The sequence below is a fragment of the Cervus elaphus genome, chromosome 4 (genome assembly GCF_910594005.1).
Source record: "Cervus elaphus chromosome 4, mCerEla1.1, whole genome shotgun sequence".
Lineage (NCBI taxonomy): Eukaryota > Metazoa > Chordata > Mammalia > Artiodactyla > Cervidae > Cervus > Cervus elaphus.
This window is the reverse complement of record NC_057818.1, coordinates 52,446,879-52,462,168: the sequence shown is the minus strand read 5'-3', so window position 1 is coordinate 52,462,168 and position 15,290 is coordinate 52,446,879. Positions and strand designations below refer to the sequence as shown.

Here is a 15,290-nt window from a genome sequence, read left to right as displayed (position 1 = left end):
GTCTGAATTTTCAGTTTTGCAGGATAAAAAGGGTCTAGAGATTGGTTGCACAACAATGTAAATATGTTTAACACTACTGAACTGTTTAAAAAACTTAAGGTCTGATCTGAAAAAGAAATATCGATGTAGCAGAGTCTATGTAAAAATAAGAGAAAATATTGGCACACAATATACACAATTCAGCTTTGGGTAAGGCTGTGCCTAAAGTCCCAGAAGAAAACTCCACAGTTCTGATAATATATGTGAAGAACATTTATGCAGAATATAAAAACTGGCAGGGACTTCCCTGGTGGTCCAGTGGCTAAGACTCTGTGTTCCCAATGCAGAGAGACTGAACGCAGTTCCACTGAAATGAAACGAGGGAGGGGTTTTTAGCACTGGAAAAACTAGTGGGAAAGTGCTGGAGACAGAGGGGAGGTTGGTCCAAGGGATGGTTCCAGCACAATGACTTACTCCTGTGTTTGCGAATGTTCTTTGCTGTGATTAGGCATCTGTGTTTGCTAATTTGGCTCCTGCCCCGCCATACACAGAGCCTGGGGGACAGGGGTACTATCTTCCCTAATGATGACATTTCGAAGGGATGGCTCCCAGGTCCCTGAGAAAGATGTTCCTGGGCTGTGAAACTGGCAAGAAGCTGGGAGAAGATCTACCTACGTTTCAAAGGGACAGGGAAAGAATCGGCAATGACAAGTTTTCTAAATTAAATGCTCTAAGAAAAGGGAGGCTGGGGTTTCCTGTAGTCAGGAAGAAACCCCGTGTTGAGTTTCGTCAAGCTCAGGAAACCAGTAAGGCTCTCCTGGTCACTGCCTCTGCCCATCCATCTGTGTTCTCCCTAGGTCTCTGCATGTGCCCGGTGCCCACGCCGTAGGGCACAGTGAGTGGGTATGACCCCAGCAAGCAGTGCCTTCAAGCAGCGAAAAGCAAGGTGAGGCAGTGAGGACCTGGGGTCTCTGTCACAGGCCCCACTGCCCATCTGGAAGTCCCCATCTGCCCAATGTCTGAGCGTCCACATGGGTGTGTCCCCATGCTTGGGCAAAAGTGTTTGTCTCCAATCATCTGCCTGTGTCTGTGCCCTCCAGTGTTTTTAAATTCATTCACTTAACAATCTAGGGACTTCCCCGGTGGTCCACTGACTAAGACTCCACTCTCCCAATGCAGAGGGCCTGGGTTCGATCCCTGGTCAGGGAATTAGATCCCATATGCAGCCATTAAAGATCCTGTGTGCCACAACTGAGACCCAGCACAGCCAAATTAGGGGGAAAAAAAAAAAAGAATCCAACTTGCAATTCAGGGGACATGGGTTCGATCCCTGGCCAGGAACTAAGATCCCACATCCCACAGAGCAGTTGTGCCATGACTAGAGAGTCTGTTTGCCACAAGCAAAGATCCCACGTGATGCAACTAAGATCCAACACTGCCAAATAAATCAAATATTTAAAACAACCTAATAAAAATCTATTGAATACCTTCTGTGGGCATGTCCGGTTCATCAGGTCTGGGTTGATTTGTCTGTCTAGATTTGGATCTGTCCACACCGGGTGTGTCTGTTTTTCTGCATCCCATGAGTAACTGCCTCTCTGGGTGGCTCTATCTCCCTGTCATTTTGTTTGTCAGGTCTTTGATTCACTCATTCCTACATCATCACAAACATCCCCTGAGACCCCTGAGGAATTCACAGCCTGATGGAGGAGGCAGACATCAGCCTAACCCAGAGTGACCAAGGCTGGGAGACAGGGAGGTGCTTGAGGCTGAGGGTGGGGGGATGATTGTTGGGGCAGGGGTGCAGGTCAGGGAAGGCTTCAGGGAGGAGGTGATGTTTGCTTCTCTGGGTCTGGAGTCATGGTCCCTTACAGGTGGCATGTGTCAGGGTGAAGGAAGAGAAGTCAGAGGCCACGTGTGCCCACCTCAGACTAGAACACAGTGCTGGGGGAACGGGGTAGACAGCCCCCAAAACACAAGTCCCCCCACAATGAAGGGTTACAAGGCCCCAGCCCCTCCTCCCCCAGACCCGGGATCCAGGCCCCCAGCCCCGCTTCCCCCAGACCCAGTGTTCAGGCCCCAGCCCCTCCTCCCTCAGACCCAGGATCCAGGCCCCCAACCCCTCCTCCCCCAGACCCAGGGTCCAGGCCCCCATCATGATTATCTAGGAGGAGACCAACCCAGGCGGGGGAGGGCGGGGGTGGAGAAATGCCAACCTGCCTGGGTAGCCAGGACGCCTGAGGCTTGGCTTGGAGAACCAGCCAGGCAGAAGTCAGAGCAGGAGGAGCTGTCCTCCGAGCCTCCACTCAGGTCCACAACATGGCAGTGGGAGTTGCCAGAGTCATCCTGCTGTGCCTCTTTGGGCCTGTCCTCTGCCTGACAGATGTCCAGACTTCTGAGCCCAGTGGTAAGAAGGGCAGTTGGGTGGGTGGAAGCAGGCCTCTTCTGGGTCTGAGGGAGCAGAGAGAGTGGGCGCCAGATTCCAGGGACTCAGGGAAAAGTGAACTGGGGGCCCTGACTCCTGGGTCTGAGGGAGGAGGGACTGGGGGTCCAGGCTCCTGGGTCTGAGGGAGGAGGCTCTGGGGGTCTGGACTCCTGGGTCTGAGGGAGGAGGCTCTGGGGGTCTGGACTCCTGGGTCTGAGGGAGGAGGCTCTGGGGATCTGGACTCCTGGGTCTGAGGGAGGAGGCTCTGGGACTCCTGGGTCTTGGTCAGAGAGACTGTGTCCTCTCACTTCTCTTCCCCTCCTCTGGTCTTCCCACATCACTCACTTCCTCCACTATCTCTGGTTCACTACTCCAGCCTTTCTCATCCTCTTCACCCATGTCCCCATTCATTCAAAGGTACTTCAGGGGAGGCATGGGGGCTCCTTCTAGAGCTGGCAGGAAACCTTCACTCAGGCAACCTCTTCCCCTACAGGGACACAGTCATATCAGGATTGAAGTGGCTACAAAGGCAGGAAATTTGAGAGGTGGGAAGGAGGTTACGCCTGCACACAACTTTATGTGTGTGTGTGTGCGTGCGCTCATCACAGGAAGAAGAGCGTTCGATTTCTGTGCGTGTCCATGTGTCAGCATGTGCTGCGGGTCTCTGTGCTTGTGTGTGTGTATCTATAGCAGGTTTTGGTGTCTGGGTATTTGAACAAATGCTTTCATGGGTCTGTTCATCTCTGATCCTCACTTTCTTTGTAAAAGAGATGTGAGTATAATTTTGCATCTCTGCTTCTCTTTGTGCATCTCTATGACAAGTAGGCCTGTATTTCTCTCTGTGTATGTGTGTTTGGGTATTATGATGTGTGTCTGTCTCTCTGTGTATCTGTTATGTGTCTCTATGAATCTTGTATTTGAATATGATTTTAAGTTGTCTGATTTTGTAAGTCTCTTTTCTGGTGTATCTCTATCTTTGCCTAATTGTAGGTTCTGATTTTATTTGTGATTCTTGGGTCTGTATTTGTCTTTCTCTGGGTATGACTTCTGGTGATCCTGGGTGTGTGTGTTGTGACTGTTTCTCTACCCACACATATTTCTGTCTGAGAGTCTGAATTTTGTATGTATGAGATACCTTGGTTTAGGGAGTTTCTATTGGAGGGTCTGGGTGGTATTTGTTTTGTGTGTGAATGTATAACTCTACATGAACGCATACAGGGTACTCTGCGTATATTTCTGAGATTGGCATGAACCGGTGAAAATTTTGTTATTTTGTGTTTACATCAGTGTTTCAGTGTTTGACCAGGTATCACAGGGGCTGCCTGTGTGTGTGTATTTGTAGCATGAGATTGCACATCCCTGGGCTTGTACTCGAATGTTTGTTTTCCATCAGTGGCCTTTCAGTGCTACTGGATATTGTGCGTTTTGTTGTGAGAGGGGAAGGCAGAGCAGGAGTGAATTGCTTCCTCCTTTATCAAAATCTCAGAGGGCTTCCTGGAAGAGGGTGGAAATTTGGAACAGCCTGGGGGGAAAAATGAGACTGGCAGGTGCAGAGGCCAATACCCTTGCCAAGAGTCAGGCACAGTCATGGGCAGCCACACCAGCAGACCCTGCTTCTCTGAAGGCAACAAGGCCTGTCACCTCTCAGAGCAGAAGGGCCTGGCTGTCATCTTTAGGGCGGAGCCCCAAGTGCCTGGCACAGGCTCATCGCGGGCCTGTTCCTCTCACCGTACCCCTGCTCCTCTCCCCAGGGTCCCAGGCCCGGCAATGCTACAGCTTCCAACACATCTACTTCGGGCCCTTTGACCTCAGTCATGTGAACTTCAGCAATGTCTCCTGCCCGCAGGGATGCTCTGAGGCTGTCTTGTCCCTGAACACTGGTGAGGGGCAGGAAACGCAGAATAAGAAAGGGGCGGGTACGGGGCGCGGGGACGGGGGTGAAACATCAGCCAGGTGGGGGTGGGAAAGGGGGGATGGAGTAGGAGACAAAGGATGGGGAGGAACTGGGTAGGTGAGGAGAGGAAAGACGGCGATAGAGATGGGGAAGTGGAGGGAGGAGGAAGCGGGAGAGAAAGAAAGAGGGGATGAGGGGGTGGGAGGTGGGAGGAGGAGACCGTGTGGAACCAGAAGGGGGCGACAGAAGAGCGGACCGGAGAGAGAGAAAAGGAGGAGAAAAGAGCTTGGGATGGGGGACGGGGGCCGGGGGGCGCGGCGGGGGAGGGATGTAGGGAAATCGGAGTTTGAGAGGGAAGCGAGAGAGGCAGAGAAGGGCAGGGCAGCAGGGAGAAGAGAAGCCATGTTGAAAGGAGAGTGGAGGAGGAGAGGAGACCGAGGAGGGAGAGACTTGAGGCTAGATGGAGAGGAATGGGTGCGGAGAGGAGGGCGGGTTGGAGAAGAGGCAGCGCCCCAGACTCCATCCCCTCGCCCCCAGGGTACCGCTCCTCCGTGACCATGGTGCAGAAAGGCTGCTGGAGAGGCCCGCTTACGGGCCAGATGCTGTCGGATGACAAGTCGCTGCCGCCTGACTACTCGGTGGTGCGCCGCTGTGCCACCGACTTGTGCAACGTGAACCTCCAGACCCACGACTCGCTCCCCAATCTGAGCCCCGGTAGGCGAGAGGGCGGGGCTGGGCGTGGGGCGGGGCGGGGCCCCCCGGAGTTCGGGGGGCGTGGCCTCCGCTGGGCTCCTCCTCCCGGCGCTCTGGCCTTCCAGCCTTCGAGTCGAGCAAGGTGGGCGCCCTGGCGCAGTGCGCACGCCCCACGTCCGGACGGCGGACGGTGACCTGAGTGTGCCTCCACGCTTTCTTGGCAGCGCCCAACCCGCCGACACTCAGCGGCACCGAATGCTACGCCTGCGTGGGGATCCACCCAGAGGACTGCAGCCCGGAGAAGTCCCGGCGGGTCCAGTGTCACCAGGACCAGAGCGTCTGCTTCCAGGGCAATGGACGAATGACCCTTGGTGAGCGGCTGGGACGGCCTGAGCAAGGGGCGTGGAGGCAGGGCAGGACTGACTGAGACATGGCCCTGGTCTAAAGAAGGAGGCATGGCCCTGGTCTGAGGGAGGAGGCATGCCCTGGTCTGAGGCAGGAGGCATGCCCTGGTCTGAGGCAGGAGGCATGCCCTGGTCTGAGGCAGGAGGCATGGCCCTGGTCTGAGGGAGGAGGCATGGCCCTGGCCTGAGGAGGAGGCATGGCCCTGGTCTAAGGAAGGGACTGGAAGGAAGTCCGAGGACCCAGTCATGGCCTTGGCCTCTGAGGTGGAGCTTCAGGTGTGGCTGCCTCCCTCGGTCCTGACCCCTCCTCACCACCCCTCTCCCAGGCAATTTCTCAGCCCCCGTGTATGTCCGAACCTGCCAACGGCCCTCCTGCACCATCAAGGGCACCACCAGCCCCTGGACAAACATCGACCTGCAGGGCTCCTGCTGTGAGGGGGACCTGTGCAACAGGGGCGCCCTGACCCAGTCCTTCACCAGCGCCTCGGACACTGCCGCCCCCCGGGTGCCCCCTGTCACGGTCCTGCTCCTCACGGTCTCCCTGCTGGGTGGCGCTCTGGGAGGACCCCTCGGGCTCTCCTCCTAGTCAGTCCTTCCAGCCTCTTCCTGAGTGGGATGCTGGGGGCAGGGCACACACACCCCCTTCTCATTGCTTCACTCCCTGGAATGTGGAAAATCAGAGTTGCACATCTGTCTCTCTCTCTCCCTCCCTCCCTCCCTCCTGCTTCCCTACTGATGCCTAGCCCTCACCTGGTCAGCAGGCCTGGAAGAAACTGGGCAAGGCCCCCAGCACTCCAGGGTGGGGAGAAATGGCCACATCCCACATAAAGAGCAAACCTGATCCATGCTGAGCACTAAACAGGCCCAGCCTCCCCACAGCCCATTTCCTGGTTGTGGGTTTCCTGGTCTGAGGCTCTCCCAGAACCTAACCAGCTCCAGCAGGGAGCTACAATGATCTCTTTATTAGTATCATCATGGGAGACTTGAAAGGCAGTATAACCAGCATATCCGAGACATTAGGAGCCCAGACCCTGAAGCCAGGCTGCATGGGTCCAATCCCACCTCTACCATTTAGCCTGTGGGTGACCTTGGGTGGTTACTTAACCTCGCTGAGACTATGTTTCCTCACCTGTTGGGTAGAGATGAAAATAAAGCCTATGATAATGACAAGACCTACTTCACAGTGGTTGTGGTCAGAATTTAATAAGATGAACATTGAGTACCAGGGACAAAACTGTCACCCACTGTTATGGTCCTCATGTCACAGACCAGAAGATGTGATACTTGCAAAGGCACTTGATTGACCTCATGTATCTCATGAGTGGGAAGCGTGACTCCAAGCCCTGTGAACCACTAGGCAACTCTGCCTCACAAACACATGGATGTTGATTAAATTGATAGAAAAACACTTGAGACCCAGTAATCCCACTACTGGGCATATACCCTGAGGAAACCATACCTGAAAAAGATCTGTATCCCAGTGTTCACTGCAGCGCTATTTACAGTAGCCAAGATGTGGAAGCAACCTAAATGTTCATGAACAGATGAATGGATAAAGAAGATGTGGCACATCTTTATCACTCAGTCATAAAAAGGAACAAAATTGGGTGATTTTGTTCCTACATCATTTGTAGTGATGTGGATTTGGGCTTCCCAGGTGGCGCTAGTGGTAAAGAACCAGGCTGCCAATTCAGGAGACCTAAGAGACACAGGTTCGATCCCTGCGTAGGGAAGATCCCCTGGAGGAGGGCTTGGCAACCTGCTCCAGTATTCTTGCCTGGAGAATCCCATGGACAGAGGAGACTGGCGGGCTTTGAGCCTTAGGGTCTCAAAGAGTCAGACACAATGGAAGCGACTTAGCACGAATGAACCTAGAGTCTACCAGTCAAAGTGAAGTAAATCAGAAAGAGGAAAAAAAAATCGTATATTAACACATATATTAAAAATCGTATATTAACACATATACATGGAATGTAGAAAAATGATACTGATGAACCTGTTTTCAGGGCAGGAATAGAGACTCAGATGTAGAGAATGGACTTGTGGACACAGGGCAGGGAAGGGGAGGGTGGGACGAACTGAGACAGTAACATTAAGTAGTGTCCATGTGTAAAACAGATGGCTAGTGGGAAGCTACCGTATAGCACAGGGAGTTTAGCTTGGTACTCCGTGATGACTTAGAGGGCTGGGGTGGGAGATGCGGTGGGAGGGAGGCTCCAGAGGGAAGGGATATGTGTATACATATGGCTGATTCACTCTGTTAAACAGCAGAAACCAACACAGCATTGTAAAGCAATTTTACTCCGATGAAAAAAATCAAAATTTAAATTTAAAAAAAAAAAGAAAGAAAAACACTTGAAGCAAAGCTGAACCAGGCAAAACTCTCTAACTTATGGGGATTAGGGAAGATATCCTGAAGGAAGTAAACCTTAGGCAAACTCTTAAAGGATAAAGCGTGCGAGCTCAGTCGTGTCTGATGCTGGGATCCCATGGACTGGAGCCTGCCAGGCTCTTCTGTCCATGGGATTTCCCAGGCAAGAATACTGGAGTGGGTTTCCACTTTCTTCTCCAGGGGTTCTTCCTGACCCAGGGATCTAACCCACGTCTCCTGCATTGCAGGAGGATTCTTTACTACTGAGCCACCTGGGAAGCCCAAAAGATAAAGAGGAACTGGCAAAGAGAAGTAGGAGGAAGGGCATTCTAGGTGGAGGAGATAACCTGGACAAAGATCTGGAGGTAGCAAGGGACTCAGGGTGTGTGGGACATTTACACAAGATCGTGAACTTCATAGAAATGGAACCCCCCAGCACATCTGTTTGCACACAGGTTTTACAAAGTCCATTCACATCATTTCCCCACAAACTGAATCCTCCCAGTGACCCAATGAGGAAGCAAAAAAAGGGAGCCGCATGCCCATTTTGCAGAGAACTTGCCCAAGGCACAATGACAGTAATTTTCAGAGTAAGTGATGCAGCAAGAATGTATCCTCATATCTTCAGCTTCACCCCAACAGGCAGCCTTGTGGGGAGGAGGGCATCTCAGAAACACTCCTACACTCCTGTGAGGTCATGGGGAGAAGGGCTCTCAATGCCTGTACCTCCTGACTTAGGCAGGGAAGTTGATTGTCATTATCTATTCATTCATCTCCTTTACTGAGCACCTTCTGTGCGCCACCTGATGTGAATAGTGACTCACTGGAAAATACCCCAATGCTGGGAAACATTGAGGGCAGGAGGAGAAGGGGGTGACAGAGGATGAGATGGTTGGATGGCATCATCCACTCAATGGACATGAATTTGAGCAAACTCTGAGAGATAAAGAAAGACAAGGAAGCCTGGGGTGCTGTAGTCCACGAGGTCACAAAGAGTCAGATACGACTGAGCAACTGAACTGAACTGAACTGTGTGCCAGGCACCATTCTCATTGCTGGACATACAGCAGTGAACAAAACAGGCAAACATCCCTACCTTCAAGGTAATGACTTTTCTCGTGGGGGTTGTAGAATTGGAATTTTATTACAAATGTGGTTTAAACCTGGGCTGGTCAGTCTGATGTGGACGTGGCTAGGCTAGGCTACAGTACCAGGTACTCATTCAAATGCTAATCTCAGTGCTGCCTGGGAGGTATTTTTTAGATGTGATTAAAGTAAAATACCTTGGCCAGCTCATGCAAGAGTTGACTCATTGGGAAAGACCCTGATGCTGGGAGGGATTGGGGGCAGGAGGAGAAGGGGACGACAGAGGATGAGATGGCTGGATGGCATCACCGACTCGATGGACGTGAGTTTGAGTCAACTCCGGGAGTTGGTGATGGATAGGGAGGCCTGGCGTGCTGCGATTCATGGGGTCACAAAGAGTCGGACACGACTGAGCAACTGAACTGAACTGAACTGAAAGTCGGTGTTCAGTTGACTTTAAGTTCAGTAGATTACCCTAAGATCATCTGGCTGGGCCTGATTCAATCAGTTCAAAGGCATCAAAAGCAGAGGTAAGGCTTCCCTGCAAAAGAAATCTGCCTATGTGAGATTTCCCTGGTGGCTCAGTGGTTCAGAATCCACCTGCCAATGCAGGGGACTTGGTTCAATCCCTGGTCCAGGAAGATCCCATATGTGGCAGAGCAACTAAACTCATGCACCACTATTTACCAAGCCCGTGCTCTAGAGCCCTCATGCCACAACTACTGAAGCCTTCATGCTTGAAGCCCACGCTCTGCAACAGGAGAAGCCACTGCAATGAGAGGCTTGTGCACCAAAACTAGAGAGTAACCTCAGCTGGCTGCAACTAGAGAAAGTCCACGCACAGCAACAAAGATTCATTGTGGCCAAAAATAATAAATAAGTAAATAAAAATGTTTAAAAATTTTAAAAGCCCACAGAAAGATTCTGGGGAGTGGTGGCATTCTGTGTGTGGTGATTTCATGGGGGTCCACAAATATAATTTTTTTCAATGAATTTATTTTAATTGGAGGATAATTACAATATTGTGATGGTCATGAATTGGCCACAGGTACACATGTGTCCCTGACATCCTGAGACCCCCCCCCGCCCACCTCCCCCATGAATGTAATTTTTCCAATGTGCTTAGTCGCTCAGTCGTGTCTGGCTCTTTCCGACCCCATGGACTGTAGTCCGCCAGGCTCCTCTGTCTATGGGATTCTCCAGGCAAGAATACTGGAGTAGGTAGACATGCCCTCCTCCAGGGGATCTTTCCAACCCAGAGCTCGAACCCAGGTCTCTGGCATTGCATGTAGATTCTTTACATGAAGTATCTGAGTCACCAGGGAAGCCCAAGAATACTGGAATGGGTAGCCTATCCCTTCTCCAGAGGGTCTTCCCAACCCAGGAATCAAACCAGGGTTGCCTGCATTGCAGGTGGATTCTTTGCCAGATGAGCTACCAAGGAAGCCCCTATTTGTCCAATATATATCTCTATACTATATGCACTTTATGCACGTATGGTATACTGCATTAAAAAAATACTAATGACAACAGTAAAGTCAAACCTAGGGCCTAAGACTCCCACATTGTGGCTCTTTAATCTTTGGTGACACAGGTCAGGATACTGGCTATCTCTGGTGCATCAGTTGGGAGAGGGGACAGGAGAACCTCTTGAGATAATGAAGTTTCTGTATGACTTGCTTGAGGTGACAGTCACACGTGTCTACACACAGGCAGAACTGCATCAATCTGGATGGTTAAGATGCGTGACCTTTCCAGTGTGTAAGCCATACCTCCACAAAAGGAAACAAAACTAAAAGTATGACATATAATTAAATGATCTCATGTCTGGGATTTGCATGAAAATAATATAGGAAGTGAGGAAATGGGTGGAGGCACTGATGAAATGCAATTAACCATGAGTTGGTATTTGTCAGACGGGTACGTGGAGGCTTATTATACTCTTCTGTTCACTTCTGTTTGTTTGAAGTTTTCCATAATAATATACATGTCTGTGTGTGTGTACACATGAACAGATAGATGGATAGAACAACTACCATTTGAGTCCAGTGACCCAGGCACTTCAGAACTCAGATGCTTGCCTCCTCCCAATGGTCCACATGGTCTGGATCCTGCTCACATCGATCACCCTTCTCCTATGAGTCCCTTGCCCTCCCCAGGTTAATGCGAGTGGGAGCCTAGGTCAGCACCAAGGACAGATCCACACATTGGGTCTCAGAACCACAGACAGCAACTCAACTAATAAGTGGGACAAAGGACAGGGCAATGAGGAAATGACATCCTTCCCACTTCCAGGACAGTGTGGAACAGGGTGACAGAGCAGAGTCAAAGGAGAGCCAATCAGTAGTATTGCATAAGAGCATTCCTTCCACCAATCTCCACAGAGCATCTCCTGTGCCCACCACTGTTGTAAATGTTGGGGATGGCAAAATCCCCGTCCTGAACAATTAGGAAGAGAAGAAAACAGGATCATTTAGTAATCCTAAGGACCACGATAAAGACATAGCAATGAGGTGTGATATAGAGTTATTTATGGGGCAGGAGAGAACCATTTCTGGGTTGTATTTTGTTTTCTGGTATTTTTGTGGCGGGGAGGAGGCACTGTGGAATCTTAGTTCCCTGCCCATGCCCCTTGCATCTGAAGCTTGGAGTCTTAATCACCGGACCACATGGTAAGTCCCAAAGGGAAGTGGATCTTTTTTTTTTAGGTTGTACTGGACAGCATGCTGAACTTACCCGATCAGGAATCAAACCCACAACGCTTGCAGTGGAAGCACAGAATCTTAACCACTGCACCACCAGGGAAGTCCAAGGGCCATTTCTGAAGAAGTGGTCAAGGAAGAGACGATATTAAACAGATAGCTGGATGAAGTAAAGAAATGATCCAAGAGGAGACTGAAGGTAAAAGCATTCAGGCAGAGAAAAAGTAAGCACCAAGATGTTGAGGCAGGAAAGAGCATGGCATGTTTGAGGATCAGCAAGAAGGTCAATGGATTGGAGCAAAGTAAGTGAAAGGGAAAGCGGCCAGAGGGGTTTTTAGTAAGATAGATAAGTTAGGAATGGACATACAGAGAGAAAAAGATAGAGAGAGACAGGAAAACAGGAAAGACAAGCAGAGACTGAAAGAGTGAGAAAAAGACTCAGAGGCAAAAAGAAATGAAGGACTTCCCTGGTGGTCCAGTGGTTAAGACTCTGCATTTCCAATGCAGGGGGCACAGGATAGATCCTTGATTGGGGGACTAAGATCCCATATGTTGCACAGTGTTGCCAAAAAAACAAAAATAAATTTAAAAAGAGAGAGAAGTAAAATAACACTAGCTGTAATTTATAAAGTGCAATTTCTATTATCTATTGTATTACCTATTCTTGTATTCTTGTATTGTATTACCTATACTGGGCTTCCCTTGTGGCTCAGACGATAAAGAATCTGCCTGCAATGTGGGAGACCTGGGTTCGGACCCTGGGTTGGGAAGATCCCCTGGAGGAGGGCATGGCAACCCATTCCAGTATCTCTGCCTAGAGAATCCCCATGAACAGAGAAGCCTGGCAGGCTACAGTCCATGGGGTTGCAAACAGTGAGCGTCACATGACTGAGTGACTAAGCACTGCCCACAGCATAGTCATATATACATATGTTTTATTATGAAAAACTTCAAACAGAAAAGTGAACAGAAAAGTGTAATATTTATTGTTTATTGTATAATGAACCACTTCAAAATTTAGTGTCTTCTTTTTGATAATTCATTGTATTTTTGTTATTGTATCTTCTATTTTAAAATTTTATTTATTTTTAATTGGAGGATAATTGTTTTAGTGTTGGTTTCTGCCATATATCCACATGAATCAGCCATATGTTCGCTCCCTCTAGAAAGATGGTACTGATGAGCCTATCTGTGAATCTGCAGGGCAGCAATGAAGATGCAGACATACTTGTGGACACAGTGGGGGAAAGAAGGGGGTGGAATGAATTGAGAGAGCAGTAACATTTAGTGCCATAAAACAAAAAGTTACTTCTCATGATTCTGGGGGTTGAGGAGGCATTTCTGCTGATTTCTCTGGAGTTTACGCATGCAGCTGCAACAGATGGGGCTGGACGGGGGCTTGTGGCCAGGGTACTTTATTTCTCCTCTGCACGGCCTCTCCATGTGACAAGCTTGGGCTTCCTTATAGCATGGAGTCTTAGAGTTCTAGCTTCTAGTTCTTTTAAGAACTGGACCTAGAGCTGGCCCAGGGTAATTTCTGCTACATTTCTATGAGTCAAAGCAAGTCACAAGCCAGCCAGATGGAAGGAGAAAGGACGCAGAGTCTACCTGTTGGAGGGAGAAGCCACATGCCAGCACAAAGGAGGAGGAATTACCAGAGCCAGCTTGGGAGACAAAGTGCCACAAAGGCTTAACATACGCCAGGTCCTCTGTGTGTGTGTGTATGCGCTTAGTCGCTCAGTTGTGTCTGACTCTTTGTGACCCCATGGACTATAGCCTGCTAGGCTCCTCTGTCCATACATTTCCCAGGCAAGAATACTGTAGTGGGTTGCCATTTCCTCCTCCAGGGGATCTTCCCAACCCAGGGATCAAACCTGCATCTATCTCTTGCACTTGTAGGGAAACTCTTTACCACTGAGCCATGGGGCACTGCACCTAATCCTCAAGCAACCTTGTGGGTATTATCTTCCTAATTTTACAGGTCTCACAGCACACAGAGCTAGGGACGCAGAGCTGGAGATGAACTTGGGTCTGTCTCTAAACCAGGCTGTATGTGTGTTGTGTTATTATGTTCCACCCAAAAAAGTAACTGTGGCTGTGTCAAGGCTTAACCCAACTGACCCAAAGTCTCAAGACACCCAGATTGTGAGACTGATGGTTTAGTTGTTAAGTTGTGTCCAATTCTTTGCGACCTCATGGACTCTAGCCAGCCAGGCTCCTCTGTCCATGGGATTTCCCAGGCAAGAATACTGGAGTGGGTTGCCACTTCCTTCTCCAGTGGATCTTTCTGACCAAGAGATCGAACCCTGGTCTGCTGCATTGCAGGCGGGTTCTTTATATATACGTATATATGACTTAATAAAACAAATTATTTTTAATTGGTAGGGAACACAGAAGTACAAAGGATAGAATAAAAACAGAGAGGCATGCATTTGGAGACAAAGACCAGGAGACAGAAACTCAGAAGCAAAGCCAGTGAGTACAGAGAGAGAGAAGCAGATTCACAGAGACAAAGCAAAAGCAAGAGAGAGATGGACAGAACCACAGGGTCTCCCTCCCTCAGCCAGGAAGCTCCATGGGGCAGCGATTTTGTCTGTGTTGTTATTACTGTGCCCTGAATGCTTACAGCAGTATCTGACACTCAGTAGGTACTCAATAGATGGATTGTTTAGTCAGTAAGTCGTGTCTGACTCTTTTGCGACCCCATGGACTCTAGCCCGCCAGGCTCCTCTGTCCGTGGGATGTCCTAGGCAAGAGTGGGGTGGGTTGCCATTTCCTTCCCCAGGGGATCTTCCTGACCCAAGGATCGAAATCTCATCTCCTGCATTGCAGGCAGGTTCTTTCCTTGGTGGCTGAGAATCCGCCTGCAATGCAGGAGACCCAGGTTCCATCCCTGGACGATCCTCTGGAGAAGGGCATGGCTACCCACTCCAGTATTCTTGCCAGGAGAATTCCATGGATAGAGGAACCTGGCGGGCTACAGCGCATGGGATTACCAAGAGTCGGACACGACTAAGCAACTAACACTTTCTTTTTCCTTTACCGTCTGAGCCACCGGGGAAGCCCAACAGATGAACATTATACTGGAAATGAGTTTGGGTAAACTCTGGGAGTTGCTGATGGACAGGGAGGCCTGGCGTGCTGCAGTCCACGGGGTCGCAGAGAGTCAGACACGACTGAGTGACTGAACTGAACTGAGACTGGAGAAATTGAGAGCCTGCAGTTCCCCCCAAATACCACCAGGTGGCAGGATCCCAAGGCCCTGAAGCCTCCTAAAGTGTAAATCCAGAAGACAGCGGTTGGAGGATTTGACGCCACAGGCCTCAGACTTGCAGGATGACTTCCCCCGGGGCTGAGCCCCGCCTTTCCCTGCACGAACCCTGGGCGACGAGTGACCTTTCCGGCTGAGACAACCTCTTCACCCGCTCCGCCACCCTGCCGAGTTAAACACCTCTTTGTCTCGGCCCCTTCCGGCCGGGCCCCAAGGCATGTGGGTCCTTTCCAGGCCCGGAGATGGGGCTGGGATGAAGGTGGGGCAGCTGGGAGGAGGCCAAGTGAAAGTCCTAAGGATTTGCCAATAAATTCTAGTCTTCCCGGACCAGCGCTGTGGGATCCAGGCCCCCAGCCCCCTCTTCCCTCAGACCCAGGGGTCCAGACCCCCAGCCCCTCCTCCCCTCAAAGTCCCAGGCCGCTGCCCCACCCCCTCCTCCCGGCAGAGACCTCTCTGGTGCTCCCC

The 15,290-nt window shown here is 50.4% G+C and overlaps 1 protein-coding gene across 1 annotated transcript; it reads left to right on the top strand.

Annotated features, from left to right (window-relative positions):
* Positions 1 to 2,231: 2,231 nt before the first annotated feature.
* On the top strand, positions 2,232 to 6,571 carry LYPD5 (LY6/PLAUR domain containing 5). The gene is made up of 5 exons (XM_043897884.1): positions 2,232 to 2,386; positions 4,156 to 4,284; positions 4,836 to 5,012; positions 5,216 to 5,362; positions 5,722 to 6,571. The coding sequence occupies exons 1-5, from the start codon at positions 2,299 to 2,301 to the stop codon at positions 5,979 to 5,981; spliced, it is 801 nt and encodes a 266-aa protein (XP_043753819.1). The 5' UTR covers positions 2,232 to 2,298; the 3' UTR covers positions 5,982 to 6,571.
* Positions 6,572 to 15,290: the final 8,719 nt, after the last annotated feature.